Source organism: Uloborus diversus, unplaced genomic scaffold, assembly GCF_026930045.1.
Source record: "Uloborus diversus isolate 005 unplaced genomic scaffold, Udiv.v.3.1 scaffold_14, whole genome shotgun sequence".
Taxonomy (NCBI): domain Eukaryota; kingdom Metazoa; phylum Arthropoda; class Arachnida; order Araneae; family Uloboridae; genus Uloborus; species Uloborus diversus.
Genome location: NW_026558098.1, coordinates 382,556 through 409,949, shown reverse-complemented (window position 1 = coordinate 409,949; position 27,394 = coordinate 382,556). Strand labels below are relative to the sequence as shown.

General features: G+C 35.3%; 1 protein-coding gene across 1 annotated transcript in view; it reads left to right on the top strand.

Annotated features, from left to right (window-relative positions):
* Positions 1 to 27,394, top strand: part of LOC129232792 (kelch-like protein 5) — a 47,922-nt gene that overhangs the window by 6,108 nt on the left and 14,420 nt on the right. Inside the window, exons 2-7 of the mRNA XM_054866892.1 lie at positions 1,466 to 1,747; positions 6,713 to 6,909; positions 7,769 to 7,834; positions 11,597 to 11,809; positions 16,559 to 16,739; positions 25,991 to 26,215. Of these exons, the coding sequence (XP_054722867.1) occupies positions 1,480 to 1,747; positions 6,713 to 6,909; positions 7,769 to 7,834; positions 11,597 to 11,809; positions 16,559 to 16,739; positions 25,991 to 26,215 (1,150 nt within the window). The 5' untranslated portion in view covers positions 1,466 to 1,479. The remainder of the gene's footprint in view (positions 1 to 1,465; positions 1,748 to 6,712; positions 6,910 to 7,768; positions 7,835 to 11,596; positions 11,810 to 16,558; positions 16,740 to 25,990; positions 26,216 to 27,394) is intronic.

The following is a 27,394-nucleotide window of genomic DNA, read 5'->3' as shown; positions in this document are numbered from 1 at the left end:
GTTATCGAACATTAATAGAATGTATTAAATAAAAATGAAATGCCATCTTTTATAAAGATAACATTGGAGTTACATCAAAACTATGAAGCATTAAATTCAAGTTTCATGCTGTGTCGTATCGTAGCCGTGTTATAATAATTGCAAATTTGGTACCGTGTCATATCGAGACCGTGTTGCACAAGTACTATGTTATACAAGGGATGCCTGTACATGGGGCAACATGGGGACACAGGAAGCTCTTTGATACTGGTGGATGATAAATTTATTAGCAATATAGACTTGAACATAAAAGAACAAAAATTTGAACAATCCTAAAACACCTTGGGGGTTACTCCCCAAGGGTAGGGGAAAACCATGAGATGTTTTGTGAGTGCCGCTGGCGAAATTGCCTAAAAATGCAGCATTAGTACCCTGAAATCTCACAAGTCAAGCAAAGAGGAAAAAAATGACAGAAATTAATTAATTAGAACACTTACAGAACAAATTTAAACCACAAGAGAAAAAAACAAATGAACTCAATTGCGAGAGGAAAAACACGGAACAAACAAAATGACCGACCACTACTCTTTCATAAGCTTCTAAATGAAATTTTTCTGTAAAATGCTCAGGATATCGGTTCTCGGTGAGGGTTGCAGTTAAATTTTGAATCGCTGTCTTCGGATTTGTTTTACTATTGCAGATTTTTTTTATGTCTAGTAATTTGCGAGATAATTATATTTCTGAACACTTTTTTACTAATACAATTGCGAAAATGAATCAAAGAATAGACTTTAAAATCAAAATGGTTACGTTTATCATGCAAAGCTACACTGGGACCTTTTTTATTTAGTTGAATGTTGAGATCCGGGAAATTAACTAACTGACATCTCATGGTTTTTCCCTACCCTTGGGGAGTAACCCCCTGATGAGGCCCCAGGGTGTTTTGGGATATTTATTCAAATTTTCATTTTTTTATGTTCAATTCTATATTAGTATTAATAAATAAAGAAATAAATAAAATAAAATAAAATAAATAGATAAAATAAATGACTTTTTATAACTCATAACTTTCATATAACTCATAATATAAAAAAAATAGTAGTTGTAGCTACATTTGTAATAAAGTAGTTTGCTACTAAAAGAAAATGTAGTTTTTCCAACCACTGAATAAATGCATGAAAATGTAAGCAGCAGCTTTCTGCCGTGCGCAAGTAAACGGTAGTATCTGCAGAAAGGAGTTTTCGAGATAGTTGAAGAAACGCATTTTGGATTCAATACTAACAATAGCAAAATGTTGGAATTGGACGTCTTTCCCGCAACTTTATTTCAGCGGAATCCAAATAAGCGAGCCTGTATAATAAAGGTAACGCACAATAGATGCAAAAAAATGAAAAACAAAAAAATTTGCAGTTGCTGCCCTTTACCTGCACAAAGCGGAATACTGAGCATAGAGCAACCATAATGAGCGAGTTCATTCCTCCCGCAGGCGCCCATGGGGCCATGGAGCCGGAGTACTTCTCCTCGGGCACGCACGCCGCCTCCAGCCTCCGCCGCATGAGGGCGCTGTGCGAGCGGCGCCAGCTGACGGACGTCACGCTGGTGGCGGGGGGAGAGGAGGTGCCCGCCCACCGCGTGGTGCTGTCCGCCGCCTCCGACTACTTCCTGGCCATGTTCGCGGGCGGCATGGCGGAGGCCGCCACGGAGCGGGTGCGCCTGGAGGGCGTCGACCCCGACATCCTGCGCGCCCTGGTCGACTTCTGCTACACAGGTCCGTATCTCCGTTTGATTAGTAGGGGAATGTGGGGCAAAGTGAAACGGTCAAGATGACGGAGTGTTTTCGAGGTGAACGAACCGGAAATTTGTTTTGAAAATGACAGTACAGTAGAAGACCGTTATAACGCACACCTTGGGACCAGAGCTTTTGCGTTATACAGGTTTTTGCGTTATATAGATCCTTTCATACATTTTGAAACTAATATTCAGAACATATCTATTTATTAGCACTTCACAATGAGTTTTATCTGTAATGAGTATTAAAGCACCAATACTACAATTAGTTATTCACAAATAAATATGTTTCACGATCAAAATCCTGCACTTCTGCTAGCTTCATGGTTTGCATTACAGCTGCATTTTCAAGAGCCATCTGGTATTTTCTGTTTACTATGAGTACTCATTTTCAACTTAAAAGCTTTGAAATAAGCTGGAAAGATGAAAAACTGTTTCAAAATTTAGTTTTCCTGACAATTTTAGTGCTTGCAAAGCAAAACAGAGGAATTTTTTAAACTTCAAAACCTATTGTTTACTTCTGAAAAGTTGTGCGTTTTATAGAGAATTGCGTTATATAGGTCAGCATTATAACGGTCTTCTACTGTACATAAAGAAAGAACATTGCGTTTTGTAATAAAACTTGCGTTGAAACAACTTTTATTTTTTCACTAAATTTGAGTCTTCAAAAAAAAAAGTGGAAAAATTTCACTTTTTTTTTCATGGGGCGAAGTGAAAAACAAAATATTTTTCTCATGAAATATTTTCTATTTGATTAAAAAACTTATTTTTGAGCGAAAGAATGAGAAAATGAAATGTTAAGTGAATAAATGGGGAGATAATGAAGCAATAAACGAATAATTAAATGAATAATTCAATTAAAAAAGGAAAAATAAATGAGCGAGTAAAAGAATGAATGAACACGAAAATAAATGAATAAATAAGTGAATGAATAAATGAAGGAATGGTGAATGAATTAATTAATAAATGAAAACGTAAGTGATTTATTTTAAATGATTGAGTGAGTAAATGAGACAAACTGTTTCACTTTGCGCCATCCATTTTGCCTTGCATGTACTTGACTAACTGTACAATTTATTTGAAATACAAATAAGTGTAATATTAACTAATTTAATACTGCATTGAATATTAGGATTCCTCAATTAGTATTTTAATTGTTAATAACAAGAACTTTTTATTTTTTTATAGTAACAAAAACAATATTTGACTTACGACAAAATATTACAATATGAGTATCGATTTTTGAAAATTGCCTGTATTATCATATGCTTTATCTTCGGTGGTATTTTTTCCCTGACTGGAATAGAATACATATATGGTACTACTTACTTAAAATAATGCCAGATAGGTGGAGCTAAAAGCAGAGTAAATATTTCACCATTTCACTTTGCCCAGCTATTTCACTTTGTCCTATGTTCCCCTGTATTCAGTCTAATTTAGTCTTGTCTTTTAAACAAATTCCTGTAATCATCATAAATATGTACGTATCAATTTCACAGTTGTTTACTGAAAATCCCGGTAGATGGCGCCACGAGTATTCATCAACTCTATGTTTTTCTGTTTCTGATCATGATCACAGGGAGTTCGGTGGTAGGAGTGTGGTTGTCTGTCATGGTGCTTTTTCCTCAGGTCGGAATGGTGTATACAGTGAGACTATGCACCTTACAGGTATTAGGTTAATGTTCATCCACCCTGGTTTACAATTTATTGTGTTTTTTTTAACTTGCCAACTATTTTAAACTTTTAAATAAAAGCTTTTTATAGAAGACTAGCTGCGTTGCCTGACTTTGCCCGGTCTACTTTGAAAAGAACCATTGCGTCAAGTGAAGTATCTTCAATAACCAGGATTAAATGAAAGAAAAAAAAAACATGCAAAATTTTCTCGCCAAACAATGACGACAGTTACTAAAATACTTCTAAGAAATTAAATAAAATAAAATGAGAACGATGGATTTAAAATGCGTCACCATGGAAACACAAAATAAAATAAGTTCAAGAATTGAAAATGAGAAAGATGAAAATAAGCAATGGATTCAAAAAGCGTTACCGTGGAAATGCAAAATAAAGTGGTTAAAAATTTAAATAGAGAACAGATTTTTGAACTTCATTAAATTCCCTTGTAACTTTTTTTCTAATGATGATACAGGGTTATACGTTTAACCATAGGTCGAGTTAGATCTGGAGTAAAAAAAGTCGCTTTTTCCAATGGCGTCAAAAAGAAAGCTGTGGGACCATTTCTTCATATTTTATTGATTTATTTAATGAAGAAAGTAGTGCCTAAATTTCAGCTAAGCCTAAAAAAATCAAGCTAAAAACGCAAATACCCCCCCCCCCCCAACTTTTTGAAGACTTCATTTTATACTATGTAGAGAAGTATCTTTTCTTGTAATGTGTAATATTCACTCTGCTCGGTGATAGACAGTATTAGAATGTGTCGTATATCTTCGCTAACGGCGTTTGGTATTCTCTGCACAACATTAATGAGTCAAACATTAATGATCAAACATGTAATACAACTTAATACTTGCCGGAAAATATTGATTGCAGAGTCGGCAATCATGTGAAACATGAACTGAAATTCGACTCGAATAATCACAAAAAAATTCTCAAAATAATTTTGGTAAAAATTTATTGAACTAAAATCATAAAACACTATTGCACCTTATATAAACTTAAGGAGGTATTCTAATCTAGAGGCTTAATTTTAAGGTGATTTTACAGGTTTAATAGAAAAAAAGCAGCAGCTTATTTCACTATCCATTTTTATCAGTTTTTTATTAATACTTTAAAAGTATAAAAATGCATAAAAGTTGAAAAAAAAATTTAAAATTGTAGTTGGAGGAGGCTGGCAAAGTGGGGACTCTAAAAAAAGGGGGGGGGTGTCCTGGTTCCAATCCTCCAGATGATCTGAAACATAAAGTCAAGGTTAATTATTATCAAACAAGGATGTAGAATTGTCTGGACATAGCCGATTTGAAAATATTTTTTTTTCACAAAATGGCGTCTTTTTTTAAAAAAAAGTGCATTTTTTGGCTCCTTTTTTGAACTTTGGTATATTTTTATAAATAATTGAAATCTAAAATTTCAAAAACCCCTACGTCGGGGCAATTTTGATAGTACTGAGAAAGTCTGCACCAAATATCAAGTAAGTCGGTGTATCAGAGCTCGAGATATCCCGTCGACCATATCGAAAAAACTAGTTTCGAGAAAAACACGTTTTAAAGTTTGCAGTCTCATTTCAGAAAAAGAGTTTATTTCAACAATATTAACTGTAACTCCAAAAATAATTTGAATTTCCATAAATCCTCTTAGAAACTTATTCTTAAAGGTTTAAACTCTGAGAATATGAAGGAAAAAAAAAATTAAATATTTTTGAATTTCCAGACAAGAATACCCCTTTAAAAACATGCCATCTCGGCATTTCCTTACAAATTGCACTTATATGCACCTATTCGCAAGTAGCATGAAAAAAAAAATAAAAATAAAAAAGGAGGAATAATCACTTTATCGAAGTTTTGTACCTTGAATCGCTACTGCGATTGCTCGGTTGCATGCAAATCAAAAAGTCTTTCTTCTTTGATTTAGAAGTGAATAAAACAGTTAGCATTTTAACGTAGATGCCGAACCAAAATGAGTTTAAAACAACGACAACCTTAACAACATGTTCTTATGTTTGTCAAATAAGCTAAAACAAGTTCTCTATTATTTTTATTATTATACATTTAAATAATTTTTCACATGATAAGTGTCATTCCCCTGTGTGTGCCTACCTCCACCTTAAAGCAAAACTAGCTGTCAAGATTCAGGAAGCCATGCATATTTGTAAAGAAATTGTCGTTTAACCTATTAACAAATGCTATGCAATGTTGTCAAACAGAAAAATAAAGACTTCAAGGTTTGCACTATTTTGAAAAAAATAGCAAAAAATGTCCTTCGATTTTTTGTCACTCCCCTGCCGGAGAATGGAATCTGGTTTCTCACATCTGGCAATAGTTGCACTAATACATAACATAAACTGCACATTTACAATCCTCCCCCTTCCGTGGAAGTCGGAGCTGCCCACACAGTCAAATTTCCTTAAAACATACTTGCCAACTCTGCTCTTTTTAACGGGAGATTCCCGTTTTTTGCTTCCATCTCCCGATTTCCCGTTTTTTACGATTTTCTCCCCGTTTTTGCAGTTTTTTCAATCAAATATCAAAACGTTTCACTTTCTTCTCAATAGATGGCGCACGTTTTTACTCTTCCAATGTCAGGGAATACGAATTTTTCCAATTAACACATCGTTCTGTAGAAATTAGTTTTTTAGAAGCTTTCCACATTGCATGTTCAACGAAGCACGTGCTTTGCCGAAAATGGCAGCAGATTCCAATCCTTTTGCATCTTGAAATTATTTCAATTATTTTGAATGTTTGAAGTTATTTTAGCATGTGCTACCCTATACCTACGTATTTTGTATTGTATTTTCAATATATTGATTTCCTTTTTTTTTTCGGGTTCTTGTAATTAAGTTTTTGTAGCTACTTTTCTGGTTGAGACTGGAGAATGTACGAAACTTTAAGCCAATTCACTCCTTATTATTTAGTTTTTCCTTTGCAGTATATTTTTCTTGCTGCTACCCATTTGCTTACATCTGCAAAAAATCCTTATTTCACTTTAAATTTAGTATTCATGTTATTTAAAAGCATAATTTAATAATTCTGTAGTGAGGATATGTTGATGGTGAATCACCTATATACCTCTAGTGAAATCTCCCGTGTTTTTTTTCCATCGAAGGTTGGCAAGTATGTTAAAATATGCCCTGGATTACTGGAAACAGAAAACATTGAAACGGACGCTTACTCGTGGCGCCATCTATTGGGTCTTTGATCAAACATTTTGATGAGGGACGAGGGTTACCGTGGGGGAGAGCGGAACTGATCCGTCGATACCGTGCGTGTTGCAGGGAAGGTGGAGCTGGGGGAGGACAGCGTGGAGCGCTTCCTGACGGCGGCGGACGTGCTGCAGATGCCGGAGGTGGTGGTCGCCTGCTGCCGATTCCTCTCGGACCGACTGAGCCCGGCCAACTGCGTGGGGGTGGCCCTCTTCTCCGAGGCGCGGGGCTGTGCGGACCTGCACCGGGAGGCGCATGCCTACCTCCTCGTGAGTATTAACGAGTTCAATCCGACCGGGACGTCGCCGATGTACTGTTTGACCACGAATTGCATGTAATTTGTGATAACTTACGATGCTTAAACGAAAAGCCAAAAGGCTAAATTCCGTAAGTCGGTCAACAATGTTACATGCTTATACAAGCAGAGATAATACCACACAGTGGAAGATGCAGAATCAAATGTTAATGTGAGGAAATGAACATTGGAAACTTGTTTAAAATCTTACCAAAAATTTGTTGGTCCATAGAAACTAAAATAAATAAACTAACAAAAATAACATGAAATACACCGCCAGCTCAGTCAATTCCAGCCGAGGACTGCAGTTTCGTGCTTATTTTCTGTATTAGCTACCAGTTTGTTTGGCACTCTTGGCTTCCTTGAGAGGTTTTCCACCTCCAGCTCAGTCACTCCTATGCCGGGCTGATGAGTGCTAATAAGCACGAAACTGCAGTCCTCGGCTGGAATTGACTGAGCTGGCGGTGTATTTCATGTAATATTGCCTTAGCCCTGGCTATACGGCGGTAACTTACTAAATAACAAAAATAAGTTTATAAGAATAAACCCTGGCCATAAGTAGAGGTGGAGTTCGCAACTCCCCAACACCTACCGGACCTAACACACAAGAGGCTGACGAACACAAAAAAAAGAGAGAACGATCGGAATCGTTCACTGTTTATACTTGCCTCATTTGCATAGGATTAGGCATCGAAGGATGCCAACCTAAAACTGAAACTTTACATGTGCCGAAAGAGTTGAGAAGTTAATCTAATTTGAATAAATTGAATTTTATATTACATTACATTAGGAATGAGAACACAGTTAAATATCGTTTACCGATGTCTATCAATTTGGCCCTCTTCTCCGAGGCGCGGGGCTGTGCGGACCTGCACCGGGAGGCGCACGCCTACCTCCTCGTGAGTATTAACGAGTTCAATCCGACCGGGACGTCGTTGACGCACCGTTTGACCACGGATTGCACGTATTTTGGCAATCTGCCAAGCAAAGACGATTCCATCTGGATGAATCTAGCAGGGGAGAAGGGAAAACAACGATTGGATTTTGATGGACGCGTTTTATGATGTCACTAGTGCCTCATTCATTTATTGCATTCTTTAAAATAAAATCAGGGGAAACGAAAGTAGTTACCATGGAAACAACAAAAAGAAAAGAAAATATTTTCATTTCGTTCGGGAACGCAAAAGCAAAATGGTAAGCTCAAAACTTTGTTGTGAAGAAATAAATCAATTAGTTTTTGCCGTGAGAATATAGATTGAGTATACTTCAGATTAAAAAAATGTTTCTGTGAGCAAATTTTCATTTTTATAAAACTAAGACTAAATAATAAGGAGGCAAAAGTGCACAACTGAAACAAGCCAACTAACATCCCTATAAACTAATAGATACGTCCATTACCACGTATTAAATTGATATTAGCCTTTCCATGGAATCGATGGCCAAACGGTAGTGTAACGAGTTCCCGGCTGCAGCCATAACTATAGCGAACTAATAATACTAATAATTCAGAACATAAATAGAATACAAATAATTGAAAACTAATTCAGTCGAACCCCACTATAGCGAACGTGGGATATAGCGATTCCCCGATTGTAGCGAACCTTTTAAATGGTCTGAACTGAAGTCCTATGTCATCAATGTAATTTCAGAGGCTTTTAACAATCTCCAAATACTTGAGAATCGGCCATAGCGATCCGAAAATTTCTAATATTTCAAGATTTTCTGGTGAAAATGTGAGAAAGACATCCTATCATTCGCAAATGAATCTCTCTCTGATCTACAAAGTGGATTTACTTCAAGCAAAATTTTGGACTGAATTTTTGACTTTGAATAAGTACAAAGAAGTGTCTTACGAGCTTTGGTATTTTCTAAACAATTCAAAAGTTTTTGACGAGAACAACTTGACTGAAGACGTCAAGTGATCTTCTGATTTGATGAAGAAACAAATGATATTAGTCCTCGTCGATTTTTGCTCAAAGGCAGCTGTCAATGTTTTGAACATTTTTTTTTCCTTTGCAACTGGAACTATAGATCTTTTTTTTTTTTTTTTGCTATAGTGGACTAAAAAATTTTCAAAACCCAAAATCTTGCAACTGAAAATAACACCTTTCTTCCATGCAGAGAATTTTTTTTTAAAGGGTAATTTTTTATAGTTAGTTTGTTATTGAGTACAATATAATCAATACATTTTACTGACTAATGGAAAGATACTTCTATAATGAATATCGCGAAATTAAGATGTTCATCACAGAAAGCATCTTAACGAATTTAAACCTTATATATTTTTTTTTGAAGAATCGGATGTAGCGAAACCTTGTTTATAGTAATTTCTCATGTCAGTTAGTTGAGGGTTCGTTATAGCGAGGTTCGACTGTAGTGTGATGCGTAAGTAGAGTTAGTCGAACTTCCGATTAGTAATTCATTTTCTGTTGCGTGAATCATCTTAAACTGAGTGATGAAAAAGTCTTATTATAAAAAACAACAAGGTTATGAACAATTGGGGTCATTTCGTGGTATTTTTGACATTTATGTCGAGTCCGTAACATGATCTTTTTTTGCCATAACTTTTTAATTTACTGTTTGATTATTTTATTTTGAGCTTTTCCTACCAACACACCAACTCACATTCAAATAATTTGCAAATCAAACCGTAAATTAAAAGGTTATGGCAAAAAAGGTCAGGTTACGGACTCTACATAAATGTCAAAAATATTCAATTTCGATCGATGCTCATTTTCAAATGCTCAATTTCGATCAATTTACTGTTTGATCAGCATGTTATTTTTTTTGAGCTTTTCCTACCAACACACCAACTCATATTCAAATAATTTGCAAATCAAACAGTAAATTTAAAAGGTATGGCAAAAAAAAAAGGTCACGTTACGGACTCTACATAAGTGTCCAAAATACCATGAAATGACCTATTAACAATTGTATAAAATAAAACCAAAAAAAAAGTGACCCACTCAAAGCCATCTTCAAAATTAAGCTTCACCTAAAAGTGGAACTAAATTCAATCTTATTTCAGTTTGCTAATCGCAATTTACTATTACTGAAGATCGTGTCAAAAAACATTCCGTGATCGGCTTTCCTAGCCTAGATACTAACATCTATTCAAGTTACTCGACAAATGCCGAGTTCGGGCAATGCTTGAAGATTGAATTAGATCCTATCTATCGACGATCAAAAAACTAAGTCTCAACTAATACATCATTCACCCAGAAGTAGAAGTTGCTTAGCAAATGAATAGGTTACCATACAACGCCAACATTCACAGTAAGTTTATGTTTAAATGACTTTAAACGTAACTTTAAATTATGAGATACATGTAATAAATTACTTATGTTTATCAATTTAGAACTGAGAGAATGTTTGCGTAATGTCAGACTACGAAGGATAATGGTTATGTATTTTGAAAAGTTTGGTTGTATATGTTTAAAATATATCTACATATGTAAACAAAGTACTGTCGACTCTCGATAACTCAAACTCCCGAGAGACAGACCGAAACGTTAAGAGTTAGGGGAAGTTTCCACAGCAGTCTCAACAGTTTGGGACCGGATGAAAGCTTTGAGATAATAGAATATTCGAGTTATTGAGATTTGACTGTATTTTAAAAAATACTGCACGTGAATTTTCTAAACCAGATCATAAAAGGTTTGGCGAGGTTTCAAATGTGCCGTGTCCCAATTTCACTCAAAAATCAATTCCTATTTATTTTGGAAAGTTTGGAGTTTTTTTTGCGTGAGACTTTTATGAGACCCATATTCACCAGAAAGCAAAACATGTGGCAGAAAGCCAACCGTTGTCATTGCAGTGATGTGTACAGTGGACAAACAGATAGGACCATGGACATCATCCTATGTAAATGAGCTTCTAGCTCTCGACCAATCAACTGTTGGCTACAATTAAGATACTGAGTATCTAGTTTTTAATCAATCGTACTGCAAAAAGTTTTTTTAGTTGCTACTAGTAAAGTTTTGAGCGATTTTGTATGCAGCCCCCATCCACCGCCCTTGATCGAGTGTAATGCCATATTCATAACTCAAATGAGAGATGATAAGTGTAGGTCCTTTTTCCGCAAAGGTATGTTGCTCGAAGCATTTTTTTACATTTGGCAGCTTTAATTTACTCATCGCTATGGGAAACTAAAAATTTCGTAGCTGTCCACATTCCGCAAAAAAATTTAATTTTTATATTCTAGGTCTACCATATACATTTCGATCGCCTTAAGCAGTTTTTTTTCTCCATCACTGCCAAGGTAGAGTAAAAAAATTGAGCGACGTACCTCTACCGGTAAAGTCCCAATTGACCGCTATCGTATTATAAATTTAAAGTAATTATCTGTTTTAAATCAGCAGAGTAAAGAACCTTTAGAAAAACCTTATATTACACATAGAACACAACTTGCTTCTTGCAAAATAGAGCACTGAAGTGAGAAAACAAAAAATGTGGCTGAAAGCCAACCGTCGTCGATGCGGTCACGTGTACAACCGACAAACGGACGGGTCCATCAGCATCATCCCATTTAAATTCGCTTCTGGCTCTCGACCAATCACGTGTCGGCTACGGTTAAGACCACTCATTTTATGTAAAGAAATACTCTCATTTTATACTTATAGATAATTAAATATATTTATTATTTATTGACTTCCCCCCAGGACAACTTCACGGAGGTGGTCGCGGAGCGGGAGTTCCTGGACCTGGAGGAGCGGGAGCTGGAGAAGCTCCTGCGCTCCCCCTCGATCAACGTGGCGAGCGAGGAGGTGGCGTGGGCGGCGCTGCTCTCCTGGGCCCGCCACCGCCCGGAAAAGAGGAGGGCGGCGTTCGGGCGGCTCCTGCCGGCCATCAAGCTGCCGCTCCTCGACACGGAGGTATTTTCACTTTAATTTCTTCCCGATGAAATACAGTAAAACCTCGTTAAGTCGTCACTCAATGGACCAAAAATTTTTGACCACTTATGTGGAGTGACTACTTATGTGGAGTGGGAAATTAAGGAAGAAAGAAAAAGCCTTACAAATATCAATGAATAGGAGTAGAATTCTGTGAGAAAAACAGTAGCTTATGTAATCAATGTCTATAAATTAGTGGAAATTTTAAAAAAGGGGAAAAAATACTAATGATAGTTACTTCGTTTAATTTTCTCTTACTTATACATTACTAAATAACAACTTATTTTAATGTAGTCACGGTACATTAATACAATCCTTCAATGTTGACCGATGAAGTCGTTGCTTACGGAAAAGAATGATTTCTCCTAACGTACATCAAGCTTTAAATTTTGTGTTTTTTGTTCCTTGTGAACGGATGTTAAATACTGACTAACTTTCTCCAGGTATTAGATTTTGTCTGTCTTGCCGGAAGGAGTCAGATTCATATTCTCGGCATTCGGTAGAGTCATAGCAAGAAGTATGCTTTGGATTACCGGAACCGAGGATCGAGATTTCGAGGAAAATTGAATATCAAACAGCCTTTCAACTGAGTCCGACACTATTTTCTGAGATCCGATAAGGAAAAGGAATTTTAGAAAGCGATTTTTGAGTGACTAGTTAAGCGGGTAGAATTAAATTTGGTGACCAGTAAAGGAGGGTCATTTTACATTACCGTGAATGAGACCTTGTCGGGACCAATGAATCTTTGATTTTCAGAAACGGGTAACTTTCAATTGCTGTGTATGAGGCTTAGTAACAAATCTGTGAAGTATTTCAGTTTTACGACCTCATCTCGAGTCCAATCTTGCATAATATAGACGAACGCACGAATGGCGTTTGCAGAAAATTTTTGGCTCTGCAGAAATTTTTTTTCAAACTGCTAATGTTGATTTAAATATATATATATATATATATATATATATATATATATATATATATATATATATATATATATATATATATATATATATATTTTTTTTTTTTAAAGGAAATTTTTAAGAAAATCTCAGAGTTTATTTCTGTTAAAGGCATTCTCCAAAAGCCTTTTAAAGCACATTTGTAAAAAGAAAAATGGTTTTGGAAGTTTTCTCCAGTTGGTGAAAAATAAGCAAACTATATGTTATTGTAAAAAAAATTAAATGTTTTAAAACACTTTTTTTTTGTCTCTTTCATATATTTGAATGTAAATTTAATTTTTTATTCAAAGGTGAGTTAGGCAAAATAATTATTTGCAGAAAATTTTCCAGTCATGATTCGTGTTCGCAGAAAGCTTTTCATTTTATCTAAGTCTGCTTGAGTCTGCGCATTTGACTTAAAATTTTGAATTTTTTTTAAGATTTTTCAATTTTTTTTCCAAGTATAAGAAATGAAAAAAATGATGGTGGATGGTTATTAAATGACAGAAAAAGGCCTAAAATGAACCAAGAATTTTTTAAAACAGTTTTAGATTATGATTTCAGTCAGCACATTACACCCAAAATCTATAAAACCTCTCGAGATGTCCGATATTTTCAACGTAGTGGACCAACATGGAGTTGTCAACAAGCAGACAAGCAAGTCCTGTAATATAAAAACCCTATACATTGATGGAAAACTGGATGACATCCTGCATTTAAACAAGACTGAAGATAGCAAATTGCACAGGACAGCTATTAAAGATAACATTTCTCCAATAGAGGCACCTGATTTGTTGCTTTTTTTTGGCGCTCAAGCAGTTTCAGAAATTTTTTGTACCCAAAACCGTAGATTCACTCAAGGGGGAGGGGGTCATTCTTCCATGTGACCCCCCCCATTATAGTCTGTATCTGCCTCTGCTCATATGCAACATTCTTTCTGCTCTTTACGAAGCTTAAAATGTATGTAGTCTGTGAGGGGATCAGCGAATGATTACAAATTCACAAAAGATAAAGCATTACATCTTAATAAAACGTTATTAAGATGTATATAGCTTCCTCTGGCAGCTATATTTGCCGTAACGTGGCAAATGAAGTGGTGATCTGTGTTGAGGAGACTTTTAATCTAATGATATCCCCTCTATATTTACTTGAATATTTGCAGAGTGAGTTTTGAAGAAGACTAATATACTATTTCAAACTTGAAGGAGGTTTAGTGAATGACAAGATGTATATATGGATGCTTCACTTGCAAAATTGATTAACTCCATAAAACAAAAAGCAGAGAATAGTGATGAAGAAGATGGTGTTATCCATGAGAGTGAATGGGAGTGTTGCATTTTCTGCCATCACAGGATCAGAAATGGCCTGAACCAAAAGTTTAACATAAATTCACATTCTAAGCATTGATTAAGCACTATTAAAGCATAAATGAGGATTTTTTGTAATAAAAGTGGAGTGAATCGATTTGGCAACTGAGGCATCCATATACAGTAGAAGACCGTTATAACGCCGACCTATATAACGCAGTTCTCTATAAAACGCACAACTTTTCAGAAGTAAACAATAGGTTTTGAAGTTTAAGAAATCCCTCTGTTTTGCTTTGCAAGTATTGAAATTGTAAAGCAAATCAAATTTTGAAACAGTTTTTCATCTTTCCATCTTATTCAAAGCTTTTAAATTTAGAATTAGTAATCATAATAACAGAAAATACCAGATGGCTCTTGAAAAGGCAGCTGTTATGCAAACCATGAAGCTGGCAGAAGTGCAGGATTTTGATTGCGAAACATATTTATTTGTGAACGACTCATTGTAATATGGGTGCTTTAATACTCATTGCAGATAAAACTCATTCTGAAGAGCTGATATGTAGATATGTTCTGAATGTTGGTTTCAAAATGTGTGAAATGATCTATAGGACGCAAAAGCTCTGGTCCCAAGGCATGTGTTATAACGGTCTTCTACTGTAAAAAGTCTGTAAATGATAAAATGAACTAAAAACGCAATAATTAACTCCTTCTCAGCTACAAACCACAGCACACAAGGTGCTACTCTCTACGAGATGACTAACATAATTGCAAATGATGAAATCTAAACCGCATGACTATTATCGACTAAAGCTTCGATATAAAGCTATAAGAACATCAGGAAATGAGCTGCTGCAAGCTCATCGTGTTGGAGAGTGGCACGAACAAGCAAGTTCGTGTTATATAATTCAAAGTTACTTATCTGTTTCAAATCAGAGTATAAGCCTTTCTATAAAAATCTTTCATTTAACATGAACACCACTTGCTTCCTACAAGATAAAAAAGCAACTGAATACATGGTGAAAATCAAAACATGTTGCCGCAAACCAACAGATGGAAATGCAGTTACATGTGTGCCAACACCTGATTGGTTCATTGATATTTAAATTAGCTTTTGGCTGTTGACCAATCACATGTTGGCTACAGTTAAGACACTGAATCACTCATTTTATGTAAAGAAATACTTAATCTAATTTATGTTAATTTTAATAGGTAATTAAATATATATTTTATTTTTTATTTATTAATATGAAAGAATGCTCTACAGTTCGAATGCCGACGAAGCAACGACGATGAGAGAAGATCAAAAAGAGAGAACATAAGCCATGAATGGTTTAAATATCCCCCGGGTCATTAGCATAACCGAGTCACGTGATTGGACACTCCTCACTGCTATCGTTGAGCCCTTCTAGAAGCTTCGATGTGACATCGGAGTTCTGCAAAGGTCGACGAAAATGAAACCAGACATTCGGTTGTAATCTCTTATAACACGGTTTCAATGCAACACGATACCTATTGACATGATTTTTACAATGTACAGTAGACGCCGCTTAATGTGATCGCTTTGGGACAAATAGAATTTGATAACAATAACCGACTGATGACAATAACCGAAAAGAATCCGGGAGACACGAAATAATGATTTTTTTTTCCAATTAAGGTGCATTTATTTTGGCAACCTCAAATTAAAATCACAGTGACTCAACTGAGCGCACTTTCAAATTATAAGTTATTTGATTAAAAGAATGGAAATATCTGAATTGTAGAAAGTTAAAGCTAAATGATGCAATTTATTAATCACATAGTAATAGGTGAAGTAAAATAGGACCGTTTTCCCCGACATTCGTAAACCAGTTTCAGACTACGTTCGGCTTTTCCATCTTTCCCGGCATGGTTTTGCTCGTTGTTTAAATTTTAATTTAACTTCGCTCTGTTTTCCATCTCGACACGGTTCTTTAACAGTTCACCAAGTCATGGCAACAATGGAGGTCCTACATCAATGCCATGTCCAGTGACTGAATTTTTTTAGGTGCAAAGGAAAGTTTTCTTAGGGGGAGTCTGTGGTCACTTTCTGCAGCTTCATTCCTAGAAAAATTTTTGAACTGCTATTGAAACCACAAAATGCTACACAGAAAGTGAGTCTCGTCAGGGTTTGCCTATGCATTTCTGTTAATTGAGGAACAAAAATGGGGAAAAAAATTGAAAGTTTATGAAAAAGTGATAACAATAAACAAAGACGCCGATTACAATATCCGACTTTTTCAACGCGTGTTAACATACGAGTGTTCCGGGACTTTGTGATTCTGATAACATTAAGCGAATGATAACATTAACCGTGATCACATTAATCTGCGCCTACTGTAAATGATTAATGAGTGTAAAAAATAAGTTAAAAAGTCAGTTTTTAAAAAAGTCTCGTATAACACGGAACAAATGAACCGTGTTATACGAGGGACTCACCCCTCGTATATCCGTTTCATTTCTCTCCCCAGGTGCTGAGAGAGGTCCTGAAGGAGCCAATGGTGGACGGCGAGTGCTGCCGCCTGGTGGCGGAGGCCCTCCTCTGCCGCCTGTCCCCCGGGGACCCCTCCCAGGGGGACCCCTACCCCACCCGGCCCCGGGACTCCACCGTGGGGGGCCTCTTCGTGCTGGGGGGCACCGATGGCACAGAGAGTGAGTCCATTTGAAATGTTTTTGTTTTTGTGAGCAGTGCATGTGTATTATACGGTTCGGTTTTAAACTACGAGACCTTTATTTCCTTAACTGTTAGTCCTAGATGTATATAGTCCAACCACGGATTGCATGGAATTTTCAAATCTCCAGATAAGACGAAACTATGTGGATAAGGGGAGTGTAAAAATTTATTTTACTATTTTCAGAATTAAGTAGTCATAAACAATACTGGAATTGAAACTCCTACCTCATTCTGTCGCATTTCTTCCCGGGGAGAGCTTGCTTCGTCAAGACATTCTAAGTGGCTGCAATTCACGCCTTATCTCTGGTGAAAAAACTCACTCAACACATTTAGTGATTTTTAAATATGTATATTGTAAACAGGGGTGATTGTGTTTCGGTATTTTACCGAATTTCCGGTATTTTCGGACGTATTTCCGGTATTTTTATGTCCGAAAATACCGGAATTATGTGTTTTTTTTTGTTATGCTTTTATCTCCCTACCTCCGCAATTTTTTAAAATTATATAACACTCATCAAATATACCTGCAAGAGCCTTAAGATGGACAAATGTCAAGATAATTTGTATAACACCAGCTCAAAAGTAACTTTGTAACCCATTAAAAATTTAATCAAAAGTACAAACAATATTTTGACTCAGAACTATGTAATATTATGGCAAAGGTGCACTTAAGTAATAGGGATTTACTTAAGTTATTCCCCTCCCCCAAAAAAAATTACCCCCCCCCCCCGTTCTCGCTTTGAAACTTTCAGGTATTTTTTGATGAACTCACAATCACCCCTGATTGTAAAGTACATACTACATTCTAAATTCTAATTGTACACTTATACACAAACAGACTAGACGCGTACAAACAGTTGCGCTACTTGCTACTACACTACTTCTCAGTTCGTAGATAAAGTTCTGTCCTGAAACTCGCTCCGAGCAAAAGCCGACGTCGGTAAAAAATAATAGATTCGTCTATTTGCGGCTGTAAAACGGATGTTTGTCTTTCCATGCAATCCGTGGTCAGATTACACTTCCAATTGCAAAAATGTACCGAATCAGATGCAGACTTAAGATGTTGAAAGTTTGAAGCAAAAATGAAAACAAGTCAAAAAATACAATATTTGACTTTTTATACGGGCTTCAGGCAGGGACCGATTTACACACCTGGGTGCCCCGGGCACTGACAGATAGGGTGCCCCCCAAATACGCCCACATAGGGGGGCAAGGGGGGGCTCAATCCCCCCCTTTGAGATTAGAACTTCCTTGCTTAGTACTTTTTTCTTTGAAAAAATATAAAAACATTTCTTTTCTAGCCATTAATGACTAAGTTATTAAAAATGTTAAATTTTAATAACTCTAATTTGTGCTGAAATCGGTTTCCATGGGGAAAATATCCTGCTAAACCATGTTGAAAATATCTGAGTTCCCCCCCCCCCTTAAAATTTTGCATATGGGCGCCCATGGTGCCCCCCCCCCCCACACATAAAAAATATGAAGGTAAGTGTTGAATATTATTTTGATAGAAAGAAAACTTTAAAATACCGATTTCATTCAAAAAAAGTTAATAATTAAGATGTTTTGCAAAGAAAACATTTAATATAAATCTAAAATAATTTTATGGTTTTCATGTTAGAAAATTTTTTACAGTCACAGATGGAAAAACTATGATGCAAATGGTAAAGGTAATGTGCTTTCTGCGCATCTATGATTCTTTATATATTTTCTCCTTTGTTTTCTTGTTGTAAATTCATCTATAATGTCTCATAATCAAGTTTTAGGTCAAACTTCCTTCTATTGATAACAGAGCTAATAAAGATAATTTACCATCAGAAATGAGAGTACGCAAAGGACACTTAATTGTCTTCAATAGCGAAAATGATCGTTCTCCGCAACAATTGGCTAATTTGCTTTCATTTAATAAAAAGAAATTGTCAAATGACAAAATTTTTTTGTTTCTTTTAGTTAGAGGCCCTGAACACTGGTCTCTGAAAAAAAAAATTGATGACAGAAATTTGGTGCCCCCTTTCCTTTGGTGCCCCGGGCCCCGAATGCCCTGCTGTAAATCAGTCCCTGGCTTCGGGTCCTATAACTTATATTTAGGGAAATGATCTCCATGGAAAAATAATTCCAACACAAACAGTTTGACATTAGTAAGACCAATAGTCACCGAAATATGAAACGCAGCGTTTTGTGACTTACACCACTTTTCACTCGCCATCAATAACACCCTTTTGGGGGGGAAATATAGCGGTAAACAAGTGTTCGAAATTATATGTGTGCATAGAGTGTGGTTTTCAAATGGTTCGAGGCTTTGCAGCGTGTTTTGCGAATTACGGCATTACATTTGCATTTATTTTTTAATAGCAATAAAAAATATAAATACCTTTTTTTTTTACTTTGACAACCTGCCATTCTTCTGAAAGGGCAATTGTTCCAGTCTCAGCTTCTGTATGGTCCCTTAAAACTTTCAACTGGACCATCTCCTTGAGTTTTGGTCGCACAAGTGTCAAGTTTTTTGTATCAGTAATAGTTTTCAATGGAGATTATTTCTCTAAATGTTAGTTTTGGGACCTAGGGCCCTTATAAGAAGTTAAATTTTGTATTTTTTGACTTAATTTTATTTTTGCTTCAAACTTTCAATATCTTATGTCTGCATCTGATTTTGAACATTTTTGCAATTGGGAGTATACATCTAGGACTAACGGTTAAGGAAATAAAGGTCTTGCAGGGTAAAATGGTATAACACCCTGTATATATTTGTTTGTGTTTGTTTGTCTGTCTGTTTTTTTTTATAAATTAAATGTCAATTTATTTTATTTATTTATTTTATTTATTTATTTCATTTATTTATTTTATCTATTTATTTTATTTTATTTTATTTATTTATTCTATTTATTTATTTTATTTATTTATTTATTTTATTTATTTATTTGTTTTATTTATTTATTTCATGTATTTATTTTATCTATTTATTTTATTTATTTATTCTATTTATTTATTTATTTATTTTATTTTATTTATTTATTCTATTTATTTATTTTATTTATTTATTTTATTTATTTATTTATTTATTTATTTATTTATTTATTTATTTATTTTATTTATTTATTTTATTTATTTATTTATTTATTTATTTATAGCAATATAGAATTGAACATAAAAAACGAAAATTTGAATAAACATCCCAAAACACCCTGGGGCCTCATCAGGGTGTTACTCCCCAAGGGTAGGGAAAAACCATGAGATGTCAGTTAGTTAATTTCCTGGATCTCAACATTCAACTAAATAAAAAAGGTCCCAGTGTAGCTTTGCATGATAAATTTAACCATTTTGATTTTAAAGTCGATTCTTTAATTCATTTTCACAGTTGTGTTAGTAAAAAAGTGTTCAAAAATATAATTATCTCGCAAACTACTAGACATAAAAAAATCTGCAATAATAAAACAAATCTGAAGACAACGATTCAAAATTTAACTGCAACCTTCACCGAGAAATGATATCCTGAGCATTTCATTTATAAGCTTATGAAAAATTAGTGGTAGGTCATTTTGTTTGTTCTGTGTTTTTCCTCTTGCAATTGAGTTGATTTGTTTTTTTTTTCTCTTGTTGTTTAAATTTGTTCTGTAAGTGTTCTAATTAATTAATTTTTCTCATTTTTGACTTCTGGTATCCTCTTCGCTTGATTTGTGAGTTGTCAGGGTACTAGTGCTGCATTTTTTAGGCAATTTTGTCAGCGGCACTTACGAAACATCTCATGGTTTTTCCCCACCCTTGGGGAGTAACCCCCTTAAGAGGCCCCAAGGTGTTTTAGGATTATTCAATTTTTTGTTTTTTCATGTTCAATTCTGTATTGCTAATAAATTTATCATCCACCAGTGTCAAAGAGCTGGCGCCTATCAAATTGAGCTGTGATGATTAGTTCAATTTAATTTGTTTGAGTTGTCCAGGCTAAAAATACTGTTTATGTTAATGTTTCTTAGTATATATATATATATATATATATATTAGGACTCGACCGGTGCATCGGCCTGGCCGATGGTTCAACAATTTAGCCATCGGCATCGGCATCGGCGGCCGATGCTAACTTGCAGGAAACATCGGCCCATCGGCCTTAAAAACATCGAAAAGCCGATGGAATTGGCCGATGTTTTTGAAAAAAAAAAAAGACCTTTGTTTTACTTTTTAATACAAAGTAAAGGGAGTTATTGTTTTCAAACAAAATTGTTCACTTAAATTTCAGTATGAATTTATATTTTAGTCACCCCTGAAAGAGTTTTTAATACTGCATTCAAGTACCAAACACGTTAATTATTGCGTTGTTTCTTGCGGCTGGATGTACGTATGTATCTCTCATAAGTCATAACTAAAAAATGGTAAGCTGTAGATGGCTAAATTTTCGCCTGTGGGAAGTGCGCATGTTCCAATTGTGACCTTCCCTTTTTGTTTTCGATCGGATGTTCTAAAAAGCTTATTAACTGATTTTTTGTGGCTATTAATTACTTATTTCAATGCAAAACTAATATAGTTTCTCAGACTGACGATCATTTAGTGATATATTGCAGAATTGGAGACCATGGAAACAAATATGAGATGGCGAAACCGGTTTTTGTGTCATTTTATTAGATTCTTGTTGAACCGACGGTAATTTTTAATTTTTCGATGTTTGTAATATGAATCACAATAATGCAGTCTTTTCTGTATCGCTTCGGCGGAGCTACAAGTTTGGGGCCCGTCGAAATACATTTTGGGGCCGTATTTCTCTATCACAGAAGTTGTAAAACATTTATCAAAAGCATTATTGTAACTCCTACGGTGCCCTTATGGTTATGGGGCCTCTCGCGCAATGGCAACATTTGCTACATTTTAAATCCGCCACTGCACGTCAAAACAAACTCGGGTGCAAGTTTTAAAAGGGTTTTTATGCTCAATGTTTATTATTATTTTGAACTCTATTTTTTACGATTATTTTTTGTATTTCCGTGAATACTTGCGTGCTCCTCCTCCCACTCCCTCAATTTCTGAAATTAAACTAAAGTTGTACTTCTGAGTTGTTTAAAACTAACACCATTTATAAAATTAGAGATTTTTTTTTTCAAGTTTTATCTATTGTTTAGGAAAAATTTAGAGCATTAATTAGAAATTGATTAAAGACGTTTTGAATGGTTACATAATTCGGAAAACAAAGGGATTTTGATTTTTTTTTTCGGAAGTGCTGAAGTAGATTCAGAAACTGTTCCGAGGGGTTGGTGGTAGCGGTTCTGTACTAAAAAAATTAAGCCAAAATTGGGGCCTAAGTTTAACATTGTGATTTACACCAAAATCAGAGGGTGATCCCCCGAATCCGCCCTCGTCGTTTCAAGCATTTCTTAAATATTTAGCGATTATTTATTTTGGTCAAGAAATGTCAGTTTGCGTATTTTTTATACTTGTTTCACCTATATTTTGTAACGCGCCACCTTTTTTTGCATCATTAATAGCGATCGATTTTTTTTCTGTTGTAACTATTTTTATGTATTTATATAAAATCAATGTATAAGTTATTTTCGTTTTCATCACATGTTTAATAATATGTTATAGAAAAGTTTCAAGGATTTTCTACTATGCAATTTTTTAAAAATTTCAGAAAATTATTGTTAAATTGAAAAATTTAATTTGAACGTGTTTGCAGTGCTTCATAAAAGATTAATCAATCAAATTGTTCAATATTACGTGTGCAAACATCAAACCAAGTAGTATATATATGTATTCAGTTATTAACTTGGTGTAAATATTGAGTTTGTTTATTGTAGCTGCGTTTTAAGAACCTCGCTCATTTCATGGCTATTTCTTTTTTCCGCAAAATTTATGTCACTGTTATACATTTTATGAAAAATGCCAACTTTTCTATTCATAAATTTTAAAGAAGTATAAAAATATTCCTATTATAATTTAATATTGTAATTTATCTGTTACCTTTTTTGTTTAACTTGATGACTAAAAAATGTCTACGTGCAATCTTTTCACTTTAATAGCGTAATTTGTTGACGGTTTCAAAGTTTTTTTTTTTTTTTTTGAATGATTAAACATAATTTAATGCTTTTTAACTACGTTTAGTTTACCTAAATCCAAACATTATTACAATATTACTGAAATCTTAGTTATATGTTCAATTTAAAAAAAAATCAATTGGTTATTAAACAGTCTCTTTGTTTTTCCTCCATTTTTTTTTTTTTTTTTTTTTTTTTTGGCTGTTGTTCTTTGTCTTCAGTCAAAAAAGGAGAAGCATAACTACACCCTATACAGATTGTACGTAGTATGATCCAAAAGTTCGAGGGACAAGCTGTATAAAACCTTACCCAGAATAGTTCACATGACTGAAGTACATCCACCTACAAAAGGTCATCTTGAGGGACTATGTACTTCTGCCAGTGTTTATATAACTTTTGGAAAAAACTCCTGGAAGCCATTTTTCGCTACCTTCTGTGATGCAGCTTTGTCTTCTCCTGACGGAAGAAAGCGGCGTCCATGCAATTTTTTTTTTGTTGCTGGGAACAGGTAAAAGTCACACGGATCTAAGTCCGACGATCGTGATGTTATTGGTTTGTCATATCAGAGTATTGACCAATCGAACCGTGCCTCCTCAACATGAAAGTCGCCTTCTTCCTCACGATGAAGTCAAAGCAGCAGCGCAAGAGGTCTTACAGGAGTTTGCGATAAATGTCTTCCAGGAGTCCTTCTAAAAGCTATACGAACGGTGGCAGAAGTGCATAGTCGTTCAAGGTGACTATTTTGTAGATAGTTTCACGGTAAATTTTTATACAACTTGTCCTCGAACTTTTAGATCATACTACCTACGTGTGAGTTTTCAACTCACTATTTCATAACGTTTTTGAGTGACGTAAGTTTACGCGCATGAAAATATCACAAGAGAATTTGCGATAATTAACTAAGGAGGTTTTCAAAATGGATATTTCGGTCATCTATATGTTCTTAGGTACATATGCATGTACATACGCGCCGAAAAAACTTGTAAAGTTTAAATTGGATGATCGTAAAATAAAAATTTAGGTCGAAATCTGATTTTTTTGGGGGGGGGGGGGTTACAATTCCTTATTCGTAGAAAGGAAGTAAAGTAAAATGAATCAATGATCATTTAAATCCCTGACAATCTTATCAATTTATTTCTGTTAGATTTTTTTTTTTTGCCATCGGCCAACAGCATCGGCCATCGGCCATCGGCAATCGGCCATTTGGAGGAAAACAATCGGCCATCGGCCATCGGCCATCTTTGAACAATCGGCCAACAATCGGCATCGGCCCATCGGCCAAAAAATGCCATTGGTCGAGCCCTAATATATATATATATATATATATATATATATATATATATATATATATATATATATATATATATATATATATATATATATATATATATAAAATAAGCAAACAAAATTTCAAATATTAAACAAATTATATAAAAATAATGATGATAAAAAGGAAATTGCAAATAGCTATTAAGTAGGAAAAGACAAAGTATGAATCCAGAGCTCATCAGCCGTGGAGGATTCATTAAATATGGTTGAAAGACCAAAATTTTTTAAGAAAATGTTTAAGCTCCAGTACATGCAATATAGAGTAACATTGGGCAAATGCACCACATGCTAAACAATAAACAGGAGCTCGAACCTAAAATTAAAAGCAGGGGGTTTCGCCTCGACTGATTAGGAAAACAAGTTCCGATAATTAGCCTTCCACGGGACAGTACCTGCCAATAACAAAATTATCTTACCTTGAGATCCGTTTATAAAAAACCATTCCGATGTTCAACATGACAGAATTCTTTCCAGTTGTCAACGTAAAAGTAAAAAACGAATCCATATCCAAAGAGATCTCTCCAGAAACATGCCAGTTGTCCGTTTCCCACGTGTAAAATTCATCCACCCCGGTGATCCACAAAAATGGTGTGTCACGGTTGTATCATACATTCACACAGTTGAACGGTTTCAAAAGAAGCGAAATGCTCATCGAAGGCTATACTCAAGCAAATGTTTTCAACCAGATTTTTAGGGAAGTTATTATTAAAAAGTATATTTTTGAGTACCGAGATTTCTTGATTAAATGCGGAAATGGTATTGCAAATTCTTTTTATTCTGATAGCTTGCGAAACAATGATGCCAATACAGTAGAAGACCGTTATAACGCACACCTTGGGACCAGAGCTTTTGTGTTATACAGGTTTTGGCATTATATAGATCAGTTCACACATTTTGAAACTAACATTCAGAATATATCTATATATTAGCACTTCAGAATGAGTTTTATCTGCAATGAGTACTAAAGCACCAGTATTACAATTGGTTACTCACAAATAAATATGTTTCACAATCAAAATCCTGCACTTCTGCTAGCTTCATGGTTTGCATTTTCAAGAGCCATCTGGTATTTTCTGTTTACTATAAGTACAAATTTCTAATTTAAAAGCTTTTAACTAAGGTGGAAAAATGAAAAACTTGCAAAATTTAATTTGCTTAACCATTTTTATGTTTGAAAAGCAAAAGCTATTTTTAAGCTTCAAAACCTATTGTTTACTTCTGAAAAGTTGTGCGGTTTATAGAGAATTGCGTTATATAGGTCGGCGTTATAACGGTCTTCTACTGTAGAAACCTTTTTACTCAAGCAGGAGCATACAAAAATTAATTCTAAACAATTCTGCGCTTCTCATGAACATACATAATTAGCATTAAAATAGGTTAAAATGTCATTTTTAAAGTAAGTCTCTCGTATCACACGGTTTCGATGTAACACGGTTTCGGTATAACACGATACATTTTATATAACCTGATTTTTCTCATTCACATTCATAATTAGTATTAAAAATAGGTTAAAATGTTATTTTTAAAGTAAGTCTCTCGTATCACACGGTTTCGATGTAACACAGTTTCGATATAACACGATACGTTTTATATAACCTGATTTTTCTCACTCAAATTCATAATTAGTATTAAAAATAGGTTAAAATTTCATTTTTAAAGTAAGTCTCTCGTGTGACACGGTTTCGATATAACACGGTTTCGGTATAACACGATACGTTTTATATAACCTGATTTTTCTCACTCAAATTCATAATTAGTATTAAAAATAGGTTAAAATGTTATTTTTAAAGTAAGTCTCTCGTATAACACGGTTTCGACACGACGCGGCACGAACGAACCGTGTTATACGAGGGACGCCCGTACTCAGAGTCGGTTCTCGTTTCCAGGCTCCCCGAAGATGGAGAAGTACGAGCTGCGGGGCGACCGGTGGCTCCCCCACGACCGCATGTCCTCCCGGCGGCTGCAGTTCGGGGCGGCGGTGGTGGGGCGGCGCCTGTATGCCGCGGGCGGCAGGGACGGACTCAAGACCCTCAACCTGCTGGAGTGCTACGACTTCGACCAGGGGGCGTGGTCGGCCCGACGCTCCATGTTCACCCACCGCCACGGACTGGGTGAGTGCCGGCACTCCGTTTTGATGGAAATGACGCATTTGCATGGCTGCCCTTTAAAGCCGTACGTCGTAATATTTCCGGAAGTTTCGTACGATCATGCGGTCTTATGGCAGATTTGTATGATTTTTGGTTTTTGATTTTAATTTTACGATAAACTGCGAGCAGTTGAAGTTTCTTTTTACTTCCCACACTTTTGAGAGCCACCCCCGAAGGGTGTGATGTAAACGACATTGAAAAGCGCAAATATTCTTCTGCTTTTTAAATTTATTTATTTATTTTTTTGCTTATAAAAGCACAGATAGAGTAAAAGGTAAGGATTTAGAAATATTATAATACTTTAAATTTTGATACTTTGCTTTATAATAGTCAAAAAAGGGTAGATATATAGCCACCATGTACATTACATGAAATACAGCGCCAGCTCAGTCATTTCCAGCCGAGGACTGCAGTTTCATGCTTATTAGCACTCATCAGCCCGGCATAGGAAAGTGAATGAGCTGGAGATGGAAAACCGCTTAAGGAAGCCAAGAGTGCCAAACAAACTGGTAGCTAATATCATTGTTTTGGTCACTAGGCTGGTCTGTGCTAATTCTATATTAGCTACCAGTTTGTTTGGCCCTCTTGGCTTCCATAAGAGGTTTTCCATCTCCAGCTCATTCACTTTCCTATGCCGGGCAGATGAGTGCTAATAAGCACGAAACTGCAGTCCTCGGCTGGAAATGACTGAGCTGGCGCTGTATTTCATGTATTTCTGCTTTAGCCCTGGCTGTTGGGCAGTAATTTACTGAATACACCAATGGTGTATTCAGTACACCATGTACATTGTAAGATTTTTTTAAGTTTGTCATGTTGGCAGCTATGCATTTGTGCATAGTTAAATCTTTTGTATGATTTTTCATTTTAAGGGATATCAGATTATGTATGAGGTAGTGAGAAGCAAAGGGATGTCTGTGGCAAAATTAAAAATGTGGAGATAACCAGTGCAAATGGTAGGTGAACCCCTGGCTCTGTCTTGGGGCAAGAAGTACAGGGTTGCCATGCCACAGGGAAACCTGAAGAAACAGGGAAAACACGGGGAATTCAAAAATCAACAAAAAAAACAGGGAAAATCCAGGGAATTTCGAACATTTCCTCAAAAACTTGGAAAATACAGGGAATTTTTTTCCCTTCTTAAATTAT